The following is a 25012-nucleotide window of genomic DNA, read 5'->3' on the forward strand; positions in this document are numbered from 1 at the left end:
AGTCGTCGTGTCGTACTTTCCTTAGATTTTGCGGACGGCAATGCACCCTTTGCGGTTTGGCGCCTTGGCGGGGAAGTGCTGGGGCCCGTGCAATCCCTGCAAAAAAGTTCGAGATTGTAACAAGGCAGAACTTCAACGCCACGACAAAACCACGACTGTTGTATGAAAGCGTCGGAATTATGGGAAGGCGCCCCGAAATCGAAACACAACATAGTTACCGCGGAATCGAACGGTAACAGCGCCATTATGGCCTCCAAAGTGACCAATATCAACGCGCTTGTTACGGAAGCTCTGCAGCCTGGATCTACAGACGGCCTTTTTGTGCAGTATGAGGGCTTCTTTACAGAGTGGTGCGCAAGATGGATTCAGTTTGGCGCCCAGACCGAGGAGAAAATCGCTGCTTTTGGACGAATCCTTCCTCTTGCGCCTCACCTTGCAGAGCACGTGGAGCGCTTCTTAGCGCATGTATCGCTGTCAGCATACTTTGGATCGCCAAATTCGAATCATTCTACGGATTCTCCGAGTTTGCACATTGTCGAGCTCTTGCTTGGCGCCTTTCGGCTGCTCAGCTACGACTGCCGGACCTTCGCCCAGTATGTGCGCCCGGTGGCTGTACAGCATTTGTTCCAGCATTCGAATCGCGTAGTACGGTACCTGGCTGTCCGACTGTTCTGTCTGTATGTCCATGCGGCAGATTACGCGACGCAAGAGATGGTCAAGAGACATGTTGGGGGAGGAGAGCTTGAAGGACCATGGGAAGGACAGCAGATCGATTACCGGTTTCTTTCTTTGTGGGAAGAGAAGAGATGGAAGAGCATGCATTTGAGTTTGCAACAAAAGCCGGGAGCAACAGGGCCTCCAGCCTCGCACCTGTACTCGGAACTATCACCCTACACTGTCAATGTCAACGGCATACTGCTCCCGCGACTTGACGGCGCAGCTTCTCAGGAACGGCCTTCTGACCTCATCTCAACACCCACGACCGAGGCCAATTTGAGCAAGATCGCCAACGGACTGCTAGGATCGAGTCCGCTCCTGCTCACTGGTCTTGCGGGATCAGGAAAGACTCTTCTTACACGACACTTCGCCTGGCAGCTCAACAAGCTCGATAAGATGGTCACACTTCATCTGAATGAGCAGAGCGATGCGAAGCTGCTTATTGGCATGTACGCCACAGGATCAAAGCCAGGAACCTTCGCCTGGAAGTCTGGTGTGCTCACAACAGCTGTCCGGGAAGGGCGGTGGATTTTTATCGAGGACTTGGATCGGGCGCCGAACGAGGTCATCAGCACGCTCCTTCCGCTCATCGAGCGCGGAGAGCTTTTGATACCCAGTCGTGGAGAGACTGTACGTGCCGCAAGAGGCTTCCGCATCATCGCCACAATGCGAAGCACGCTCAACCCGAGAGGGCAGGAGATCATCCCTCGTCAAAACATGATCGGACATCGATTCTGGAACTCGATTACGGTGCAGATGCCACGGCTTGAAGAGTTTCAGCAGGTCATCTCCGCGAAGTACCCGGCGCTGCAGAAGCACCTTGCCGGGATCATGAGGGTGTACTCTCGATTGCTACAGCTCTACTCTGACGCAAAGTTCTCCTCGGAGAACGGCACTTCTCTGCGGGCGATGACACCCCGCGATCTGCTGAAGTGGTGTGACAGGATAGCTGTGCTGTTGGCTCAAGCATCTTCTTTCAGCACTGCCCAGACTGATGATATTTTCATGGAGGCCTTCGATTGTTTCGCCGGCAGCTTGCGCAGTGACTCCGCACGGTTGAAGGTTATGGCTGGCGTGGCGGAGGAGTTGCACATTGATCCACAAAGGCGAGACCACCTCCTTCGAGATCGCTCGGTGAAGCTCTCAGTGCCTTCCAAGACCACAGCTGCAGGCACCATACAAGTCGGGCGAGCTAGACTATCCAAACATAAGTCTTCGAAGCGAACAACGTCGAGCCGGCCATTCTCTACCAATGACTATACCCTGCGTTTACTCGAGAAGGTTGCTGTGGCGGTTGATCGACAGGAGCCTTTGCTTCTCGTTGGTGAGACCGGTACTGGAAAGACTACTACTATTCAGTACCTGGCTGAGCTGCTTGGCCGCAAGTTAGTGGCTTTCAATTTATCCCAACAGAGCGAGAGCGGCGATCTTTTGGGAGGCTACAAACCCGTCAACGTTCGTAGCCTCGTCATTCCACTCAAAGATGAATTCGACGACCTGTTTGATACCACTTTCTCGAGAAAGAAGAACCTGCGCTTCATTGAGATGCTGGGCAAGCGTGTCGCAAAGGGCGAGTGGAAGCGTGTCTGCACACTATGGCGAGAAGCATTGAAGATGGTTGATGCAGCCCGCAAAGCACACGAATCGCAGCCCTCTTCTCCTGACGCCGACGGTGATCAGCCCAGGAAGAAGCGAAAGATGGATTCGCTACCGGCAAACTTCCCAGGAGCGCGCTGGGAGAAATTTGCTGCGGATCTGCATGATCTCGAAGCCCAGTTGGCAAGTGGCTCTGAAGCTTTCGCGTTCTCTTTCCTGGAAGGCAACATCGTCAAGGCAGTCAGGAATGGCGACTGGGTGTTGCTCGACGAGATCAACTTGGCTTCGTCAGACACGCTGGAAGCGCTTACCGATCTTCTGAGCGGGGGACCAGATGGCAACCCTTCGATCCTACTCACAGAGACTGGCAGTGTGGAGCGAGTGGTTGCGCATCAAAACTTCAGGATTTTTGCAGCCATGAATCCCGCGACTGACGTTGGAAAGAAGGACCTTCCTCCTGGCATCCGTTCGAGATTTACTGAGCTCCACGTTGAGAGCCCAGACAGTGACGAGAAGAGCCTGCGCAACATCGTGGAGAAGTACCTTGGTGGTGATGGTACCGATCCAGCTATCGTCAGAGTAGCGCGCGACGTGACTAGCCTCTACCTCGAGATTCAACAGCTCGCAAAGGCGAACATGCTGGTGGACGGTGCCGATCAGAAACCTCACTTCAGTTTGCGAACCCTCACCAGGACACTGACCTACGCACGGGAAATAGCACCCTTGTGTAGCGTTCGGCGAGCGTTGTATGAAGGCTTCCACATGAGTTTCCTGACCTTCCTTAACAAAGCATCTGAAGATCTTGTTGCGTCCTTGATTACGAAAACCATGTTTCCACAAAAGGCATCGCTGAAGGCCGAGCTCAACAAACCATTACAGCAGCCAAATGACGGTCGCGCATACGTCAGGCAAGGTCACTACCTATTGCGACAAGGACCACAGCCCGTGCAGGAGCAGTCTCACTACATCATCACCAACTTTGTTCAGCGGAACATGAACAATCTCATCCGAGCTGCATCAACAAGACGATATCCTGTCCTGATCCAGGGTCCAACTTCGTCTGGTAAGACAAGTATGATCGAGTATCTTGCGAAACGATCTGGCAATACTTTCGTGCGGATCAATAACCACGAGCATACGGACTTGCAAGAATACCTTGGGTCCTACGTGTCAGGGGCAGACGGAAAGCTTACCTTCCAGGAAGGTATCCTTGTCCGAGCACTACGAGAAGGCCATTGGATTGTATTGGATGAACTGAATCTGGCCCCTACCGATGTCCTGGAAGCACTCAACCGACTTCTTGACGACAACCGTGAGCTTCTTATCCCCGAGACACAGGAAGTCGTTCGACCTCACGATGACTTCATGCTTTTCGCTACACAAAATCCTGCAGGTCTCTACGGAGGACGAAAGGTGCTCTCTCGGGCGTTCCGTAACCGCTTCCTGGAGCTTCATTTTGATGATATTCCAGTTGAGGAGCTGACAGAAATTCTGCACCGGCGTACTCAGATCCCAGAATCTTGGTGCAAGAAGATCGTCAAAGTCTACCAAGAGCTCTCTACGCTACGACAAGAGAATCGCATCTTCGAGCAAAAGAGTTTCGCGACGCTTAGAGATCTTTTCAGATGGGCGCAACGAAAGGCAGACACAATACAGGACCTCGCAACCAATGGATACATGCTTCTCGCGGAGCGTGTACGCAAGGAAGAGGAGCGTGTTGCTGTCAAAAAGATCATGGAAAGCGTCATGAGCAAAGGTGGACCGAAGGTGACCATCGATGACGAGCAGATGTTTAGTCCAGACAATGTCAAGCAGATCATCGACAATTCTCCCGACGGGTCTCAGAAGATCGATGCCGGCGTTGTCTGGACGCGTGCGATGAGGAGGCTTTTCGTGCTCGTGCGCCATGCGATGCGCAACAACGAACCGGTGCTGCTTATTGGCGAGACAGGATGTGGAAAGACAACTGTCTGTCAGATGCTGGCAGACGCGTTCGGAAAGGAGCTACACATCCTGAATGCGCATCAGAATACGGAGACCGGTGATTTTATTGGTGCACAGCGACCCATCCGTAATAGGGCAGCGATCGAAGAGACTCTTAGGCGGGAGGTGCTCGAGGCATTCGAAGGCGTGCCTTCGGATGTCAATCCTCATACTCTCGACCAGGAGGCACTTCTTCACCTGTACGATCAGCTTGACAAGGAACCTGCCATCACAATCAGGGAAGACCTTCGTATCTCTATCCAGACCAATCGCATCAAGGCTGGAGCGCTCTTTGAGTGGGCGGATGGAAGCCTCGTTAACGCTATGAAGACTGGCCAATACTTCCTGCTCGATGAGATCTCACTCGCTGATGATTCTGTTTTGGAACGTCTGAACAGTGTACTCGAGCCTTCACGCACGTTGTTGCTCGCCGAGAAGGGACCTGTCGACTCGCTCGTAGTCGCCGGTGAAGAATTCCAGTTCCTTGCAACGATGAACCCCGGTGGTGACTACGGCAAGAAAGAGCTTTCCCCCGCGCTTCGTAACCGTTTCACTGAGATCTGGGTCCCAGCCTTGTCTGACCTCGATGATATCTTGCAAATTGTCAGGTCGAAGCTCAACTCGAACGCTGTGCAGTACGCGGGAGCTATCGTCTCGTTCTCGCAGTGGTTCAACGGCAAGTACAACACCTCCGTTGCATCCTCAATTTCGATTCGAGACACTCTCGCCTGGGTGACTTTCGTCAACAGTACAATCAATGATGATCCGGCCTTTGGCATTGTGCATGGAGCCGCCATGGTCTTCATTGACACCCTTGGTGCCAACCCAGCAGGTTTACTTGCCATCTCCGCTGCTTCGATCGACGACGAGCGAAAGGCATGTCTTGAGCAACTCAGCAAGCTTCTTGGACAGGACATTTCGCCACTATACTTTGGTAGAGTCGACATTGTTAGTACAGAGCAGTCCTTCCAGCTAGGCACGTTTTCCATTCCCAAGTTCTCGTCGGCTGCTGCAGAGCCGAACAACTTCGCTCTCGAAGCACCGACTACACGTGCCAATGCCATGCGAGTGATTCGCGCCTTGCAGCTGGCCAAGCCAATCCTGCTAGAGGGAAACCCAGGTGTAGGCAAGACAACTCTTGTCACAGCCCTCGCCAAAGCCATCGGAAAGCCTTTGACCAGACTCAATCTTTCGGAGCAGACAGACCTCATGGATCTGTTCGGTTCCGACGTTCCGGTCGAGGGTGGTGCCGCTGGTACGTTCGCATGGCGCGATGCACCATTCTTGAAGGCTATGAAGAATGGCGACTGGGTGCTACTGGACGAGATGAACCTGGCCTCGCAGTCTGTTCTTGAGGGTCTCAATGCTGTTCTTGATCATCGTGGTGAGGTGTACATCTCGGAGCTTGATCAAACGTTTCATAAGCACAAAGACTTCTGTGTCTTTGCTGCGCAGAATCCTCATCACCAAGGTGGTGGACGAAAAGGCTTGCCAGCGTCTTTTGTCAATCGCTTCACCGTCGTGTATGCAGATGTCTTCCGCCCTGAGGATCTTACCTTGATCTGTAGGAAGGTGTTCCCTAGCATTGAGGAGAGTGAGATCAACAAGTTGATCGGCTTTGTCGCGCAACTGGACGAGCAAGTTGTCACTCACCGTGCGTTTGGCAATCTCGGCGCGCCATGGGAGTTCAATTTGCGTGACACGCTGCGCTGGCTTCAGCTGCTGGCTTCTTCAGAGTACCCTGGTTCAGCAAAAGATTTCCTCGACACCATCTTCGTACAGCGCTTCCGTGCCGAGAGCGATCGTAACCGGTTGCTCAAGCTGTTTGAGAGTCTCTATGGCGCCCACGAGCCGCGTATGAGTCTTTATCACAACATCAGCACCAAGGCTATCCAGGTCGGCTTAGGTCTGCTACCCCGCGATACCGCAGTTGCGCGCCCAGATGCTACTTCCACTCTGAGGGTCCCGCAGCTAGGGCCCATGGAAGCATTGCTTGTTAGTGTCAAGCAGAACTGGCCAGTCATTTTGGTTGGCCCACCGGGGTCTGGCAAGACTGCGATGATCAGCCAGCTCGCCTTGTTCGTGGGTGCGGAACTCGTCACTTTCTCGATGAACGCTGATGTCGATGCCATGGACCTTGTCGGTGGTTACGAACAGATCGATCCTTCACGTCAGGCGCACCAGTGTCTGGAGCAGCTAGAGGCTTTTGTTCGTCGTAAGATTGCGCTCTCCGAACAGCCAGTCCAGCCTCTTGTCAGGCTACTTGAGCATCTCCACATCGAGGGAACTCAATTCACTGACAGTTTTTTCTCACTGCTTCAAGAACTTGCGCAGCACGACACCGAAGCCTCTACTCTGGCTTACGATGTGCATGCTGTTCTGCAAGCCTCCAACCAGCAAATCGATGGCGCGCGCTTCCAGTGGGTGGACGGCATCCTCATTCGCGCTTTGGAGCAGGGCAAATGGCTCGTTCTTGACAACGCCAACCTTTGTTCCAGCGCCGTTCTTGATCGACTGAACTCGCTACTCGAGCCCAACGGCTACTTGTCTATCAACGAACACTCGACAGCCGATGGTGAGGCGCGCATCGTTCGGCCCCACCCGGACTTCAGAATCTTCATGACTATAGATCCGAGGTTCGGCGAGCTGTCGAGAGCTATGCGGAACAGAGCTGTTGAAATCTGTCTACTTGAGTCTGAACAAGTTGTGGAGCGTGACGCTTCGAGCGCACTGCAGTACCCGCTCGAGTCGGCCATATATCGCTTCCGCCAGTTTCAGGCCCACGAGGTCCACCTGGAATCGACATTCGGGGCACGTTTCGAGAATCTTGCCTTCGTCGACAACGATCTGCTAGGAAGCTTCGCGCAGCAAACACGACGAGGCCTTGTAACTCCGGGCTCATCGCCACGGGCTAATGGAGGCCTCCCTTCAATCGAAACGCAGCTGATCGCAACCGCTCAGGTGCCTCGCACGCTCGAAGACAACATTTCCCGCTTCACGCAGTTCGTTAGTAAGACATGGGCTGCGCAAATGCAGCCTCAACTTAGTACCGACCTTATGGCTGAGCTTCTCCCATTTCATCCTCTCGGCAACGAGCTAAGCCTCAATCGATCGACTCCCATCAAGGCAAATGCCTTCCAGTACTCGCAAATGTATGAGCTAATGCTCGATCTCTTTGATATGCAGCAAGCTATTCATAATCTGCCATCCGCCAAGTTCGAACGCCGCAAAGAGAGGCAGAAGCTGCCCGCGTTCCTGCACGCATACTGGCAAGCTTTGGTCAGACTGGTTGAGGGTATTTGGAACGTCAACAACGAGGGTCAATATATCGATCTTTCTTTCCTCAAACCTCTGCGAACGATGTTCTGGGCTTTCTTCACATTGGCAAAAGGCTCTACATTCGATCGCGCCACTTTCCAAACCTACCTCAAGATGCTCAGTTCCAGCACACCGACGGTATCAAACGAGTCTCACGTCTTGGTGCAGACACTGGCGACTGTGCTGTCGAAGCACATCGCCACCTTTGGTGCCGATGTTCAGCTGACAACCGGCCTTAGCATGGAGCCGCTGTGGCGTCAGTTGAAGCCAAACACGCCCAAGTCTATCGCAGAGTTAGAGGCAATACTCAAGCTCGAGGCCCTAGCTGACAGGCTTGACACTGTCATGTGGAGGTCCAATCTCAGAGCGGATGAGATGATACAGATTCGTGAGCGATTCGCAAGTTCTCTACAGCTTGTTCGCAGCGAAGACGTCAATCCAGACGAGCTCATCACGATTCTGGATAATGCCGTACGAGAGCTAGAAGAAGGCATTAGCGAGGACGACGCAACTATCACACCCTACTTCGAAGAAGAGTTCGAGGGCCTTTGCCAGTTCCTCGACATCGCTGTCAGGCAGGATGGTGTTCAGTACGTACCCGACAACGCATCGCCTGCTTTGATCTCTGCTAGGTCGAAAGCGGCTCTTTTCGCTCGTCGACCGACGAAGCTGGACACTGTCGGCGTCGGAAAGGCTGGTAGCCCCACCGATATATTTGCCAAGGTGTATCGACACATTGGTCTGGTCAAAGAGCCAGCAGACTCTGTGGCACTACAAGCTCGTTTCCACACTGCTTTGCTTGCGAAGCTCCATGGCGCGGATGAAGTCCCGCTTACGCAGCTTGCTCGCTTCGAGACAGAGCTTCAAGTCTTATCCCAACAGATGGCCCTGGATGCAGAAAAAATCACCAAGGACCAGGACGAAGCTCTGGACACACTATACTTGGATCTCTGGCAGGCTATCGACACGAGCATCCCAGGAGTCCTACACACCAAGATCAGGGCTTCTTCCAAGGCGACCGGCCAAGAATGGATCGAGCTTGCTCTCTTGGGGCTCCGTTCGTATGTGCCGAACTACCCACACGACCCAGCTCTGCCGCCCATGATCGAGCGCAGGATGTTCAACGAGGAAAAGACAAGTCTGCTGTCCGCGTTCAGCGCTCTTAGACAATTCCAGACAGAGTTTACCGGCCAAGACACGAGCCTCCGCATCCGACAGGTCGAAGCTGCAGTCCAGAGCATGGGCGAAGAACCACCTGTGCCTGCCATTGCTCGCCCCGAGGCTTCGCAGCTAGATGAGCTGCAGGGCGAGCTTACAAACCTGCTTAGCATCGTCCAACCTTTACTCAACAAGTCCATGTCGGCTGGGGAGGCAGCGCTAGACGTCACGTTGCATCAAAACGTAGTCAGGGTCATTCAGAGGCTCACTGAAGGGTATCGAGCCTACGACGATATCACCGACACTGTAGTCGGCCTCCTTGCGTGTCTTTACATTGGGTTGCTCCTCGCTAAGAAGGAGCACGAAGACCAGGAAGAGACCAAGGTTGGAAAGAGCTTGCAATATGTCTCTCGCGAGACCCCGTTCCTTGGAGCGCACAACAATACATCATCAATCACCACAGTGGACTTCTTACGCGGCACAGAGCAAGCGCTGTCACAAAGCAACACTACGATCGACCCTCGCTGGCATGCTCTCTACATCCTGTCAATTGTCAAGAGTACAGACCCGACCTCGTTGTCTGAGCCAGCAGCACGCGGTCTGTTGCATGGTATCTTCACGTCGTTTTTCACGGAGTACAAGACCAAGCTTCTTCAGGACCAAGAAAAAGAAGCGCAAGACAAGAGCTTATACTCTTACCGTGGTATGGAGGAAGAGGAGAACGACGAAGAAGATCGAACGCTCTTTCCCGACTACGAGGCTGAGCAGGATGATGAGAACGCAGTTGCGACACCTACCGCGCAATCCGCAGCTCAGGCTACTACACGAGACCACGCAATACGTCTAGCGAATATGCACACAGAGCTGTTCCTTGAGGGCCGCGAAGCATCGGACTCAGTAAAGACTTTGCTCGAGTGGTGTGCATCGGAGATAAACCGCGTCGCCGACGGCAAGAGCCATGGCACCACACACGAGAATGCTTTGCCTGCATTGTACCTTGCGCTCGAGAAGAAGGTAGACGCACTCAATGGCTCCGGTACTGGGCCCAGCTACAACTTCTACTTCGATGCGAACCTGCCAGAATCCAAGCGCTTGATCACGTTGGTGCACCGAATTCAGGCCCGTTACCGTCAAATCCGCAGCGTCTGGCCCGAGCACATGACACTCGCAGACGTTCTACGCACCTGCGACGAGGCGCTTGCCTTCCGCCATGTCGATCCTGTAGCCAAGTTCATCACCAAGGCTGAGAAGCTGCACGCCTACATGTACGAGTGGCAGAGAGTTGCCAGCAAGCAGTACAGTACCGCTGATCTGTTCGATGATCTGACGAAACTGCTTGTCAGCTGGAGACAACTGGAGCTCACTACTTGGGCTAGACTCTTCGATCTGGAAGTTGAGAAGTGCCGTGACAGTGCTAAGAGCTGGTTCTTTGTTGCTTACGAGACTATCATCGCGGCGTCCGAGAGCGTCGAGAATGAGCAGGCCATGAGGGCGCACGCCAAGGAGCTGCTAAAGACGCTCGAGAGCTTTTTCGAGAAAACAACGCTAGGCCAGTTTGAACAGCGTATCAAGCTCCTTCAGCAGCTTCGCCAGCATGCTACGATGCGTATGCAGGATGTTGAACATTTCAAGATTCTTCATTCCACACTCGACAACTTCATCACGTACTACTCACGTCTTGAGAAGCCGGTACGCGAAGCACTCGCTAAGGGACGACAGACTTTGGAGAAGGAAGTCAACAACGTAATCAAGCTTGCAAGCTGGAAAGATACGAACATCGAGGCCCTGAAGCAGAGTGCGAAGACGAGTCACCGCAAATTGAGCAAGCTCGTAAGGAAGTTCAGAGCCCTACTCAACAAGCCTGTGTCTAGTGTGATGACCGCTGGGTTCGCAGATGACGGTTCATTGCAAAGAGAAGCCACTTTAACACTCGTTGGCGCAGCAGTCAACCCCGAAGCACTGGAATACTGCGACAACCGCGTGCCTGGTTGGAATGAACGACCAACGCGATTCAAGAACCTGAGCATCACCGTCAACATGATGCGCAACCTGTCCTTACCAAGAAACGACAGCGTCGATGGAGCGGCATACCTCGAAGAGCTCATAACCAGCATCACGACGTCGATCATCGAATTGCAGAAAGCTACACCCTCCACTCTGACCGAGGACAACAAGGCAGAAGTCCAACAGCTCAAGACACAGAAGCGCAAACTCTACGCCGATACGATGAAAGAGTTACGACAGATGGGTGTCAAGTCTAACCTGAGTGTGGACACACTGGTCAAGCAAGACGAGCTTTCGACCGTGCTGTCGTCTCTGCCATTGGTTCAAGGAGTTGGTGTTGCGTGTGGCCGCGTTGCTGAAGGCCACTTGCACCAAGCGCTTAATCTGATGCCGCAAGTTCGAGCGGTGTCGAAAGAACACTCTGGCGATCTGACAAGCAACGATGTCGCCAAGAGTATTGGATACATTGAGGGTCTGCTGCACATCTCGATCAAGCAGAGAGGAGTTCTCAGCCGTGCTAGCCAAGCTCTCGAAGCTAGCAAAGCACCACTGGCAGTTGCTGGGAATCTCTGGCAGCCTGACGGCGGTCAGCTTATCGCTGCAGCTCCACAGCAGGTAGGAGCGACCCGAGTTTTGCAGCCTAGCCTGCAGTGGCTAGTCGCAGCCCTCAAAACTGGCTCGGATGTTATCGCTGCTCAAGCGAAGCTCGGAAAGACCAACGAACTTGATGCTCTGTTGCGGGCTATGCGGGAATGGACAGTCAAGTTGCAGGATTTGGCTGATGCGTACGACAAGTTGCCAACCCTGCCAGCTAATGTCCGATCGAACGCGCATCAGGCATTCGACGAGTCTGTCAAGACAGCCATTGTCGGCCTTCGGGCCGCGTTCAAGGGATGGAACAACGACAATGAGATCGCACGAACGATCCTCAAACATATTCTACCTTTCATCTTCCAGACCCCAGAGGTTACTGCTCAGCTTCCCTCGAATGAGCTGCAACATCTGGTCGAGCAGTGTTCCAAGGACATCTTCAGCGCCCTGGACTCGATTCTGGGATCTATGCAAGATGTCGAGGCCGCACTCAAGGAACTTCCGGCTTCATCCGAAGACGCTGCATGGGTGGTGAAAGAGGAACAAGTTCTATCTGCCGCCATCAGCGGTCTCCACGCTTCTCAGATCTGCGATGCCTTGCAGACCATTCTGGACAAGATGCAATACCTCCACAATGATGCCAACCTCCAGGGCATCGCTGCCATGTTCGCAGCCATCCAACCCATTCTCAACCAATACATCGCTTCACACCAATACCTTGTCGACCGCTTCGATGCGCTCCACACATCAACGACCAAGCTGCTCTACCGCCTCTCCAAGTCATTCATTCAAATTGGCACCCAAGGCTTCTGCCAGCCGCCCGAGAAGTCCTCAGACCAGCAGAAGGGCAAAGACGAGAAACTCGAAGAAGGTACCGGTCTGGGTGAGGGCGAAGGCGCAGAAGACATTTCCAAAGACATTGAAGACGACGAAGATCTCGAAGATCTTGCGCAAGAAAAGGGTGAGCGCGAAGGCAGTATCGAAGAAGAGGACGACGCCGTTGATATGGGTGAGAACGATATGGAAGGCGAGACCGAAGAGGTGGGCGAGAAAGAAGATAAAGGTGATGAAGAGGGCGAGGAGGGAGATGATGATGTGCAGAGTGAGGTTGGGAGTGTTGATGATCTGGGGCCGAGCGCGGTTGACGAGAAGATGTGGGACGATGGCGGCAAAGACGATGATGCGAAGGATAAAGAGGGGAAGCAAGATGTTGGTACCGAGGATCAGGAGGAGCAGGTTGCTAATGAGCAGAAGGAGAAAGAGAAAGAACAAGCTGGCGAAGGGGACAAAGAAGAAGAGAAGAAAGAGGGCCAAGAGGGTGAAGAAGATGAAGAGATGGAGGGTGAGGATCAAGAGGAGAATGTTGGTGCAGGGGAGACTGAGCAGATGGATCCGCATGCCAAGGAAGAAGAAACTTTGGACTTGCCGGAGGATCTGAACATGGACGGCCAGGATGATGATGGGAAAGAAGACGATGATCTTGGCGATATGGATATGGGCGATGATCTCCCCGAAGATGAGATGGATCCCGATATGGGACCTGATGCCGAGCCAGATACCGTCGATGAAGAGATCGGGCCAGAGCAGGAAGGCGAAGAGGAGAAAGACACCACGGGTCATGTCCAAGATGAAGAGCAGCCTGCTGAAGACGAAGGGCAGGAAGATGATGAGCCTATGGACGATGATGCCGTTCCTCTACCCGACGAGAACATGCCTGACGATGAGCTTCGTGAGCAAAAGGATACCGACCAGACCGATCCGAACGCAGAGGCTGGAGCTGGCACCGAAGCCAATGAGGAAGCACACCAAAACAAGAATGAGCAAGCTTCCGCCAGCGCCGCTAACCGTGACGAGGGTGAAGAAGGCGATGGCTCCGATCAGAAGCAGGACACTGCTGCGGAAGATGGCACACTAGGTCAGACAACTGCACCTCATGCAGGTGGTCGTGGTGAAGAGCCTGAAGAGTCAAAGGAGACTCAGTCCTTCAAGAAGCTGGGCGATGTGCTAGAGAAGTGGTACAACCAGCAGAAGCAGATCTCCGAAGCGCGAGAGAAGGATGAGACGCAGGTTCAACAGATCGACAAGGAGATTGACATGGCTGATGCGGACTTTGAGCATCTCCAAGATGAAGAGCAGCAGGCTGACACGCAAGCACTGGGTACTGCGACTGAGGAGCAAGCCAAGGCGCTGGACCACGATATGGCCATGCCTATGAATGAGAAGGACGAAGAAGAGAAGATGCCGACTCGACCCGAAGATAACGATCAAGACATGGCAAATCCACAGGATGTCGAGATGGAAGATGCGGACAGCAAGCCCGAGCCCGAACAAGAGGAGCAACAACCTCAACCCGGCGCTACGGACGGCCAACCGCAAGCTTTCATCGGCGACCAGAAGCCCTTCCCCAACCAAGACGAGGAAGACATGGCCGATGCCATGCCCCTTGACGAAGACGTGTCTGACTCTGAATCTGTTGACGAAGTAGACCATCGACTAGAAACCACCCATCTCGACTCCACCGCCATGGACCCCACAACCGCACGCTCCCTCTGGCTTGCGCATGAATCAGCGACCCACTCACTCTCTCAACAACTCACCGAGTCTCTCCGCCTGATCCTCGCACCCACTCTCGCCACCAAACTCCGCGGCGACTTCCGCACAGGAAAACGCCTCAACCTCAAGCGCATCATTCCGTACATCGCATCTGGATACAAGCGCGACAAGATCTGGCTGAGGCGCAGCCAGCCGAGCAAGAGGAGCTACCAAGTCATGATTGCGCTGGATGACAGTAGGAGTATGGCGGACAGCGGGGCCAGCAATCTCGCTCTCAAGACGCTGACTTTGGTCACACGATCACTTGCTATGCTGGAAGTGGGCGAAGTTTCCGTCGTAGGCTTCGGCGACTCGGTGAACGTCGCGCATGACTTCGACAAGCCATTTACCTCCGAAGCAGGTGTAAGAGTGTTCGAGCAATTTGGGTTCGACGCTGCGAAAACGAACGTCCGCGGCTTGGTCGACAGATCGCTTGATCTGTTTGCCGAGGCGAGGCGGAAGGGGAGTTCGAACGCGGGCGAGGATCTGTGGCAGTTGATGCTCGTTGTCAGTGATGGTATTTGCGATTCTCACGCTGAGATCCAGAGACTTGTTCGCAAAGCTCAGGAGGAACGGGTCATGATCGTTTTCATTATCATCGATGCGACTGCTGCTGCTCCGTTCGCTGCACCAGTGCCAGCGCCTAGCGATTACCCCGGGGCCCAGCCCGAGGCTCCAAAGAAGGAGCAAGACAAGACGAGCATCCTGGACTTGCAGTCTGTGGAGATTACGCCCGAGGGCAAGGTGGTTAGGTGGAAGTATATGGAGCGCTTCCCGTTCAGGTACTATTTGGTGGTGAGGGATGTTAGGGAGTTGCCGGGTGTGTTGGCAGGTGCGTTGAGGCAGTGGTTTGGGGAGGTCGCGGGGAGTGCATCATAAGGGTTTGCAATGCTGGTGTTTGGGAGATGGATTTTGTTGCATGTTCGGTGTTTGGTAAAAGTTAGGATGTAGGCGTTAGTGGTAACAGCATTTCTTGACATAGGCATTGTAGCTAATGAGACGTGTTTGTATTAGGGGGTGTGCAGATGATCGATCAAGCGAAGCGTGCACAAGCTTGAGTGGTGTGTGTACAGGAACGCCTCGTGCTTGGGCCTGCCGTACGCGGGCTGACTGCAGCCTCCACGGCCCGCTCCCGCTCATGCGCCACCCGCAGCCATGGCATTGGGACGACACGCTTTGCAGTCACTGGCAGATACCCACGCATGGGAAAAAGTGCTAGAATTGACAATAATCATTGCATTATCTCAGCTAACGACGACCGATCTCGTCCACACCTAGTTCGCCAACGAGCCTCCAGCACCATTGATCTTGTTGCAGTAGTAGTTGATCTCGTCACCACCAATGTGCCACCCATCAGAATGGCAGACGTTCAAGTTGCCAATCACCCTCTGTTCATGGTCAGTACAACAATCACCTCATGTTCGTTGAGAATTACTCACCATCTCACAGTCTGGGCACTGATCCCATTGCTTGTTTCCAGTGTTTCGTACTTTGTAGTTTCCGCATGCTGCCTTTGTCGCGGCTTCGTTGTAGACGGATACACCGCCCTTGGTGTCAATGCACACCGCGTCGGAGTGCAGGTCGGCAGCCACGAAGGGCGCGAGGAGAGTTGTGAGGAGGAGGATAGCGGATGTGGAACGCATCTTGGATATTTGAAGAGAGTGTGGATGCCTGAGGCGAACGAGTGTATGTGCAGATGAGCGAGCGTGGAGATTGATTGTCTAAGCTGTGGTGATGGATGTTCTCCCAGGTTGCGCAGGATATTTATCCCCTTGAGCTCCCGATCGCCAGCATCAACATGATCTCTCCATTGACCATCGCCAAGCTGCAAATGCGAATTGGGAGATTAAGCCGGTGTCAACGGTGAAAATGTGGCGAACATCATGGGGTTTGAAACACCAGCCTCACCGCATAGGGAAATGTTCGACCGGCCCGAACTGGTGTTATTTCGGTTGTTCAAGCGCGAATACGAGACTGTTAGCCCTGCGAGCTATCTACGTGGAGCTGTCAGGCTACATTGGGAAGGGGATCCTCGCCACACGTCAGTGTTCTGTAACGTCATGCGCATCGGTCCGAACGTTTTATTCTTGCTGCGACCAATGATGAGCGGCGCCGTGACGATGCATATGGCATGCACATGGAATAGGAAGGTTGAGCCTCAAGCTGGAATTCATTGGCGAATGAAAGATCTTAACAGTGATCAGTCAAGTACACGTTCTAGCCCCAAGGGTTCTTCCGAGAATCCTCTTTTCCTTCATCAAGGGTCGGACCGATGGTATTCCTTCACCCCACTCGAGGTACTGCCAAGTACTAGCCCTATCATATGGTCTTATTCGATTGATCATGCATGAGGACCGAATGGTGACTGCAGACAACAGGTTTGTATAAGTATAATCATCACTTCACCAAGCTCAGGACCATCACTACAGACACGGTCCTCCGTTACGCAAAACACACTCGTTTCTCCAGTCTTCAAGACTCAGTCCCTCTTTCACAATGCACTTCACTCAAGTCCTCGCTCTCGCCTCCAGCGCCGCTCTGGTTGCGGCAGCCCCAGCCCCCATCACAGTCAGTGTTGACGATGTCATCCTCTATGGCAAGAATGGTCGCTTCACAATGATGAAGCGCGACGAGCTCGAGGAGCTCAAGAAGCTCCGCGAGTCCGGCATCGCCCCCCCTAAGCCCGGCTACCTTGACGAAACTCTTGTCACTCTTCCGGTCAATGAGACCGACAAGCCTGAAGGCACCCTCCAGAAGCGTGCTACTAGCCTCATCATCCCCAACCCTCACTCTCGCTTCTTGGGCTGGGACGTCCAGACCAGCCAGGTCGTTAAGGGTACGCTAAACTCCATGCCCAACAATCCTACATCATACTGATAAATCTTAAGGTGCACCAACAACCATCTCCATCTCCACCGGCTACTCGATCACAAACTCCATCTCCGTCAGCCAAGGCGCCTCTTTCACACTTGTCAAGGATTTCCTTTCCGCAAGCTTATCGATCAACTACAGCACCTCATGGCAGACATCTCAAACGCAGCTGTTCAGCGCTGCGGTGCCAGAGGGCAAGTACGGTGCCTTTGTGACCAACGCATGGACGAACCGCGAGAGCGGTAACGTCTGGGAGGGGACAATCGGTGGTGAAGGCAGCTTGACGTACTACCAGGCGGACTCATTTGAGAGCAAGAGCTATGGAGATATGAGCTGGGTCGATGGTGTCATTTCGCTTTGCACGGGCGATACTTTCCCGCTGAAGAGGTGTGTTGGTGATGGTACTTTGTAAGCTTGCTAACGGAGTGGAGGACCGAGGGACATTTAGTGTGGCGGTACGCGGTATATTGTTAGATTTGTTCCACCACCGAACTTGTAAACTCTTGCTAGTGATGATAGAATGGGAAACATTACAAACAAGAAGTTATCGCTCCATGCAGGCGACGCCAGGAGCCAATGGTCTTGAACAGTCGCGATTAAGAGGAACACCAGCATTACTTCTTCTTGCACTCTTATGCATGAAGCACTAAAGACGAAGAATTACTTGTCACGTCCTCGATTCGTAATGGCAAAGCGGATCGTCAAGAACGATCATAGTAAATTGTAAGGTTAGTCCTCAGGGTCAAGTTGCCCGTGTCTGTCTTGCTCGCCTTGTACAAAAGGAACATGATCACTATCGTGAAGCCTGGGCAACTTGGAAGCTTTGGAGAGAGTATTCTGCTGGGTGATGTGCACAAGATTGCGCACCACATACAGAGTCGCTAATTTTCGACGATGAGACGGTGACGGGCCCTGGCAGGCTGAAGTAGATGATAATAGATTATGATAATGGAAGATTTGACTACTACACAACGGTATTGTTAGCCATTAGCTGTTGAGGTCATGTGATGCTCGATCATCAAAGAACTGTTGATACAAAAAGTCGGTATGTACGCACCCTTATCGCCATCCGACCAGTGACTCATTCTCTCTTGATGAACGGAGTTTTTTGACCCTCCAGCCACCTCTCGTGTTCCTATTCATCTTGCATGATCATCTCGAGCGGCAGGTCGATGTCGAGTTGGTCTGCTGCCGTCTGTATGGCTATCGCTTGGACGAGTCTTTGTCTGGTATGCACTGCGTTATCGTGGTGTTCATTATGCCTAGCCAATGTAGCTTGTATGAGCGATAGGTTGTATGGTCGATATGTGGTCGTCAAGCCAGTGCATTCGGTTGCGGTGTCGCCTTGACGACGAAGATCATTACGTAGAAAATCGTGCGGCTATTGTACGGAAGCAACCATCAATCTAGGGCGAGATGGATTGGTGATGTTTATAACAGCTGGACCGACAACGTGTGGCTTGCACCTATAATCACTTTAGCCCCTAAAGCATGTGTTGAAATAGTACACCAAAGCCAACGCTGAGAAAGTAAATACAGTTGGGCGTTTGACAAAGATAAGTGCAACCATACATGCTTGAAACAGAGGCCTGGTGCAACGGAGGTTCAATACTATGTTTGGATGGGTGCAGTGACCAACGTTGATGAAGAAAATGTGCGAATGAGAGGAGGGATCATTCCTAGCGAGTTCCGTCGGCAGCATCATATGCTTATATAATGTGGCAGAGGTCCTCCACTCTGTTGTGCTTACAATTGAACCCTGCAGAGTATCCGATGGACCAGTGACGCCAACAGGAGATGTGAGCGAGTGTACGTGAGCGCTGGGTTGTGCGGGCATGGATGAGGTCAAGCGTGCAAGAAGCGCGTTAGCGGACCATCATATTGTGTGATGAAAAGTATAACATCAGTCTGATAGGAAGCTGACTGTAGTGATACATGACTTGCATATACCGGGCGTTGAGCGGAGGTGGGTGTGTGAAAGTAGTGTGCAATGTGCGCGCATCGACAGCACTCTGATTGAACGTGTGTGGTGGCGTGCAGGGTGAAGTTCGGCGCCCTGCGCCTGAGTTCCTAATGCAGTACCTCATCGTGCAAGGAACGCCGAGACTAGATCGAGATACGTCTTGTGCGCTTGGTAATCGTGTCCATCCATAACCACTATGTCGGTATCGCGTCCGCTTGCCGCATATTCGGCATCGGTCGCTTCCGCTTGACGATGTTGACAACTCCTGAAGTCCCAGATTACTTGGAACATCCGCCCTATAATCAGAAAGCATCGTCATTCACTGAAGAACATATCCTGTGTGGCTTTCTTTATGTTATATGCCCTTGCTGAGTCGGTTTGTCGACCCCAGGTTCTCGTTGACCCATCATGCCACCATGCGGTGTAAGCCAAGTATCCAACCAGGACTGACCGGCATCATGGAAGCCTGATCGAAACTAAAGCAGCAGAAAGGATGTCTTTCAAGTTTGCGACAGGAGCAGCAGCATTGGCGTGCTCGTATATGTTGGTGAGCATGGTAAGGAGTAATGTCTTGAACGCGACGCACCCGCGTCATTCACGCTAGCGTCGGCTCAATCTTCAAGATTCCGATCTTTCGGAATTCCTATCCCGAAACAACCCTCAAGGTCACGCATGTTGCAAAGTGCCGTGAGTCCGATGCAGGCCAACTTGGAGTCATCTTGCAGCTGTCCGAGACTTTTCTTGCGCAAAGTCAGATAGCAGGCAAGCTCGAAGACACCTCACCCTCACCAATCGACATATCAGCCATCAACTCGGACACTATGGATAGACACAGCTTTACACCATTGAACACCGTAGCTCACATATGGACGACCTTGGGTCTTCCAAAAGATGCGCTGAAGTCCATACATCTTCCGGTCGATGCCGAGTGCTACCCATCCTCTTTCAAAGTTGGCCATCTGGCTCAAGCTTCAATCGGACTATCCGCACTTGCAGCTGCTCTTGTCTGGTCGGTCCGCAACGACAAGCCTCTACCAAACGTGACCGTGCCAGCAGAACATGCTTGCGTCGAGTTCAAATCCGAGCGACTGTATATACTCAATGGGAAAGCTGCGCCGTCATCGTTTGGCACTATTGGCGGTCTCCATAAGACTCAAGACGGCTACATTAGGATGCACGACTCATTTCCAAATCACCGGGAAAATGCTTTGAGAATTCTGGGGTTGGAAGTTGGCGCGACAAGAGAAGATGTCGCTCAAAAGATGCTAGTATGGAATTCTATAGATCTCGAGACTAAAGCCATCAAGGAGGGCGCAGTGATGGCAGCGCTTCGATCTTTTAAGGAGTGGGATGCGCTTCCGCAATCGAAGGCGGTCACTGACTTTCCCATATTGTTGAGCAAAATCTCAGAAGGAACACCATACCTCCCAAACGACAGTGCATCAGTGCAAGCTACTAAATGCCTCCAAGGTATTCGTGTAATTGAGATGTCGCGCGTCATCGCGGCTCCGGTCGCTGGGAAGACTCTAGCAGTTCACGGAGCGGTCAGTGACATCTTGCTAGGACCCGAGATGTAACTAAGTTTACTTTAGGACGTTCTGTGGATAACTTCTCCCTCATTGCCGGATCTTCCGGAGCTTGATATCGATGTTTCGAGGGGGAAGCGAACCGTACAGCTCGACATCAAGAAACCTGACGACAAAACAAAGCTGCTGGAACTTATCCGTATAGCCGATGTATTCATCCAGAGCTATCGGCCAGGTAGTCTCGCTGCGCAGGGTCTATCGAACGAGGAGTGTCTCGCGCTGAACCCCAATTTGATCATTGCAAGCCTGAATGCTTACGGTCCTGAAGGCCCTTGGTCGCAACGCCGTGGCTTCGACTCCCTTGTCCAAACATGTTCTGGCATCAACGTCGCTGACGCTGAGCGGTACGGTGCCGGTGAGGCGGCCAGAGTACTTCCATGCCAAGCCATTGATCACGGCTCCGGCTATCTGCTCGCCACAGGCATCATGGCAGCTCTGTACAAAAGGGCGACCGAGGGGGGCTCATATGAGTTGAAGATATCGCTTGCAAGTGTCATGCGATATTTACGATCATTGGGTCAATACGAAGAGAAGAGTGGGTTTGAGCGCAAAGACTTCAAGCGGCCTGAAGATGTCAGCATGTACTTGGAAACAAGACAAACGGAGTTCGGCGAGCTGAGCGCTGTCAAGCATGCGGCTAGCGTTGAGGGAGTGAATGTTGAGTGGGACATCATGCCAAAGCCATTGGGCAGTGATGATCCAGTGTGGCTCGAAAGGATATTTTAATTGTTCGTCAAGGTATGCAGACCGCTTTTCCAGACCTGATCACCAGAATAGATGTGTTAACGCCCCTCACTATAAGATTTTCCAGACGTTCGTTTGGTGTCTCCACCTGTGACTTCACTTGAGCATTTAGGAAGGTGGGACCACAGTCACTTCACTTCCTCAGTTAGTCGAGAACCGAACCCACTGTTCTAATCGAACCTAACCCCTCACATATCCTCTTCTCACCTCTCTTGTAACCTTCAACTTCATCAACCATGGGCGGTACAACCAGCAGAACTAGGCAGGTTCTCTGCAGGCTCGACCCCGTTCCTCTATGCTGGACTTACGAGAACGTCTATTACAATAACCAAGATTGCTTCTGCAAGTGAATGCCCAACGCGTGCAAGAAACATGCAATTCCAGTTCGATCCACTCAGGGTCCCGGAGTACTGTCATGAATGGAATAAATGTCGAGTAGGGTCCGGATCGACCGGCGATGGTGTGACAGATAGATTGAGGTACACGGCACACCGGAAGAGTTCAAACTAATATTAACGCAAACAAGGTGACGAGCTAGTGGTTCTCAATAGCGTAGCGCAGTAAGAGGGCTTCAAGAAGTGCTTCACCCACGACGGCACTTGGTCCAGCAACAGGTGTAGCATCAACACCAAGGGTTTTTTCGCGGTCGATGATGCCAGTTTCAATATCAGTAGATACCTCAACATCGCTTTCACAGATATACAGGCTCCGACACGGGCTTTCACCGGCAATCTTACCCGTCGATACACCTTCGAGGAGCATAACGTGCCGCCACCAGTATCGGTCGCGTACGGCGTGATGGTCGTCGGTCTTCTCGTCATACCCGCCTGGCTGCTAGAGCGCAAGCACGATCGCTACCGTCAAGAGAAGGAGCGGGAGGAGGTAGAGGTCGCCGCTGCCGCTCAACACCCGCCCGAGTAGAAGGGCATTGTCGACGTTGATACAGACAGCAAGAAGAACCTCAACTTAGTGTTTCAGAAACCGGTCCTTCTGGTTCCTCGGTCCATACCTCGATCCACACAAAAGACAATCTTGTTCGGTAACCGATCGCGAGCATGTCGCAACAATGTTATGATGGAATACAGGTTATGGTGGGGTTGAAAAAGTTTGCGGCTTTTTTAATCTCATCCAGGGATGGAGCTTGGGGACTGCTTTGTGCTTGCAACATTTGGGCTTTCGAATGGCGTATTGACACGAGCTGGGTCGAAGCTATGAAAGAGGGGCTTGACAGAGGTTTATGATGGATGATATGCGATTTCAATTGAGGTATCTATGTTCATTCTGTACACGAAACTGTCTGACTTGTGATGTCGTTGGCATTCGACACAAAAAGGGATCTGTGAGACGGGCTGACGTCATGGCGCGTTGGTACCTGCAGTAAACACATCACCAAATCCGCCGTTCCCTTGCTCAACTCTCATCTCCATCAGCACCTTTGCCAACGTTGATTAGTTCGATACCAAATTGCACACGAGACTAATCATGGCCGCCGAAGTTGCAGCCGGAGCCTACATCGCCGCAGAGGCGATTGAGCACACCGCCGAGGCTGGCTATGCAGCGTACATCGTCTCTAAGCCAACATTGCCTCTCAAGGCTACATTTAGTCGGATAGCAACAACTTCAGGTGACCATTCGGGGTGAGTGTCTGTCTCGTCCCACGCTTTGGATGTTCGCTAACCTCTTCAGTCGATCACTAGAAAGGTCTCACCACACTTTAACAGTGGTCAACAACAAAGCCTACATCTTCGGTGGCATTACAGCAGAAAACAAGCTGGCAAGTAACGAAATTCATGCAGTAATTCTGGAGCATTCTGGCGAGCCTGAGATGGACTACAACTTGATTCCAGCGATACCTTCAGCTGAAGGCGAACGGGTGCCAGATGCCAGAGCCAGTCACGCAGCTTGTGCGTTCCATGGGAATGTTGCTGTGTATGGAGGTTGCAACGAAAAGGACGAACTTCTCGATGAGAAGTCGTCAGTATGGATGTTCAGCCCAGAACGAAAGACCTGGGAACATCTAGCGCCCTCGACTCTTGACCTTGCTCCTGGTCCACGACGACATGCAAAACTCTTCGCGCAAGATAAGTGTATTGTCCTGTTTGGTGGCTACGATGGCTCAGGTGATCAAGCCAGCGACATCTGGCAGTTCGACATAGCTTCAAAGGTATGGTGGCAGCTTCCTACCGCACCAGTTGCGACCACAAACGTCGCTCTAGCAAACAACCAGCTCTGGCTAATATCTGGCTCGGACCCAATGAGCAGCCAGCTCTACCACCTGGACATATCATCTCCCAAGAACGAGATGTCATGGGACACCTTCACGTTCCCGACGAACCCAATGGCCCCAGGTCCCCGTGCCCGCCAGGACGGAGCACTTCTCCCTATCCACACCGGGTATGGGCGCAATTACCTGATCTACCTACTAGGCGCTCGCGCAGACACATTGTCAAGAGCAAACACTTCGCCCGAAAATCCCAAGCATACTAAGAATGCTACGCAGTGGAGTGACACATGGGCACTACAGATACCATCCAGCGATCTTCAAATGAAGGCTTCAACAAGTTTCAAGGAGGCTATCAAACCAGCGAAGATCAAGGATGCTATCAGATCTGCCCTCGGCGCAGATACCCACGAGCTGTCGTGGGGTGAAGCAGTTGTGCAAGTACCGTCTGAGAAAGAGCTGGAAGAGATGGATGGGAAGCTACACCCAGGACCAAGGGCCTTCTTCGGAGCGGATGTCATGCATGATGAGAAGAGTATAGCATTCTGGGGTGGAGTGGATGCGAAGGGAGAAAGAGTCGGAGATGGTTGGGTCATCAGGTTGGAATAACACAGCGTGTTTGAAAAAAGAAAACATGATTGTACAACACCCGCTGCCCAGAACCAGCCGAAGCCCATTTCACTGTTACCCTTAGATCTTCTCGGTCCAGATACAATCCCCAAACTGTGCTCCCATATGTCCGAACTCAGAGTCCCGCGTGCTTTGGTCTCGAGGCAGTGCCGTCGCCTTTGTGCCGATATGAGGAGGATTGATTGGCTCTGTGCGATGCCCAGTGTTAACCGAACATGAGCAGGTCGCTTTGGTACTATCTTAGTGTCAGTAGGCCATTGAGAGTATCTGGAAACTGAAAACATAATTACGATGACGTGAGAGTATGAGCAGTGTTTGGTGAGGAGTCTGAGCCTCCGCTATACATGGGTACCGGCATGGTGGATCGATAGGTGTTTTGATTGGCTGATGCAGTTTCGAGGACTTAATGCTCGTGATGGTGTGTTAATGGACGCAGTGAAGTACATATTTTCAAAGGTGGCACTCATCTTATATGTACTTACGAAGGACTCGCGGCAGCTTTCGTTGCGTGTCGCCTTGATCATGAATTCCATTGTCACCAGCACTGCCATTCGTAAATACGAGGGCCAAGGCCCGGGAGATGTTCAAGCCATGCTCGAACAGGGAGGGAAAATGACGGGGAAGCTGCAACACCACAAACCCTCTTCCACCTCGAGTCTAGCTTGTGGTAGCCGTTTCATGGACAACCCCTGCGTGCGCTGAGTCTAATCAACGCCGTGCAGCATGCCCTGGTCACACAAAGCAGATTCAGCAATAGCTGGGTTAAGCCTTGACCCACCCGAGCACCTAGCCATGCATGGTACGGTTATGGAAGTGGAGAACACACAGAAAGCGTATCTGTGGGGCTGCGTCGATCGTCTCAAGGGCCATAACCCGCGAGCGAGCAGATGGGGACTGGCGGCGAACACCCCCAGCAGGGCTGCCTCATGTCCAAAAGTGTGCCCTTTGCGGCCTTAGCAGGCCTTCAGCAGAGACGATCGTTACGCTACTTCTCGCCAGCAACTGTCGGCCAACCCAACAGCCAAAGCTCTTTCAAGC

The 25012-nt window shown here is 52.6% G+C and overlaps 5 protein-coding genes across 5 annotated transcripts; 4 read left to right on the forward strand and 1 right to left on the reverse strand.

Annotated features, from left to right (window-relative positions):
* Window positions 1-163: 163 nt before the first annotated feature.
* BU25DRAFT_474617 (midasin) lies at window positions 164-15017 on the forward strand (the record flags this gene model as incomplete). Its single annotated transcript, XM_033710913.1, has 2 exons — window positions 164-14791; window positions 14974-15017. The coding sequence occupies exons 1-2, from the start codon at window positions 247-249 to the stop codon at window positions 15015-15017; spliced, it is 14589 nt and encodes a 4862-aa protein (XP_033558860.1). The 5' UTR covers window positions 164-246.
* Window positions 15018-15164: 147 nt separating this feature from the next.
* Window positions 15165-15675, reverse strand: BU25DRAFT_131730 (uncharacterized protein). Its single transcript, XM_033700512.1, has 2 exons — window positions 15399-15675; window positions 15165-15347 (listed from the first exon to the last, which is right to left on the reverse strand). The coding sequence occupies exons 1-2, from the start codon at window positions 15600-15602 to the stop codon at window positions 15234-15236; spliced, it is 318 nt and encodes a 105-aa protein (XP_033558861.1). The 5' UTR covers window positions 15603-15675; the 3' UTR covers window positions 15165-15233.
* Window positions 15676-16422: 747 nt separating this feature from the next.
* BU25DRAFT_450430 (uncharacterized protein) lies at window positions 16423-17480 on the forward strand (the record flags this gene model as incomplete). The annotated part of the gene is made up of 3 exons (XM_033709696.1): window positions 16423-16795; window positions 16848-17231; window positions 17350-17480. The coding sequence occupies exons 1-3, from the start codon at window positions 16456-16458 to the stop codon at window positions 17478-17480; spliced, it is 855 nt and encodes a 284-aa protein (XP_033558862.1). The 5' UTR covers window positions 16423-16455.
* A 2134-nt stretch (window positions 17481-19614) lies between these two features.
* BU25DRAFT_433286 (CoA-transferase family III) lies at window positions 19615-21105 on the forward strand (the record flags this gene model as incomplete). The annotated part of the gene is made up of 2 exons (XM_033708767.1): window positions 19615-20337; window positions 20386-21105. The coding sequence occupies 2 exons, from the start codon at window positions 19615-19617 to the stop codon at window positions 21103-21105; spliced, it is 1443 nt and encodes a 480-aa protein (XP_033558863.1).
* A 1438-nt stretch (window positions 21106-22543) lies between these two features.
* Window positions 22544-24347, forward strand: BU25DRAFT_398294 (galactose oxidase). Its single transcript, XM_033704902.1, has 2 exons — window positions 22544-22760; window positions 22810-24347. Exons 1-2 carry the CDS (start codon window positions 22606-22608, stop codon window positions 23951-23953), a joined length of 1299 nt encoding a protein of 432 aa, XP_033558864.1. The 5' UTR covers window positions 22544-22605; the 3' UTR covers window positions 23954-24347.
* Window positions 24348-25012: the final 665 nt, after the last annotated feature.

The sequence above is a fragment of the Macroventuria anomochaeta genome, assembly GCF_010093625.1.
Source record: "Macroventuria anomochaeta strain CBS 525.71 unplaced genomic scaffold BU25scaffold_29, whole genome shotgun sequence".
Lineage (NCBI taxonomy): Eukaryota > Fungi > Ascomycota > Dothideomycetes > Pleosporales > Didymellaceae > Macroventuria > Macroventuria anomochaeta.

What these genes read in the sequence shown, in the direction of transcription:
- BU25DRAFT_131730 (XM_033700512.1), bottom strand. Translation starts at nt 15,602, where the DNA reads ATGCGTTCCACATCCGCTATCCTCCTCCTCACAACTCTCCTCGCGCCC. An exon ending in AGTGCCCAGACTGTGAGATG is followed by an intron (nt 15,348 to 15,398) that starts GTGAGTAATTCT and finishes GACCATGAACAG; the next exon opens with AGGGTGATTGGCAACTTGAA.
- BU25DRAFT_398294 (XM_033704902.1), top strand. Translation starts at nt 22,606, where the DNA reads ATGGCCGCCGAAGTTGCAGCCGGAGCCTACATCGCCGCAGAGGCGATT. An exon ending in ACTTCAGGTGACCATTCGGG is followed by an intron (nt 22,761 to 22,809) that starts GTGAGTGTCTGT and finishes TAACCTCTTCAG; the next exon opens with TCGATCACTAGAAAGGTCTC.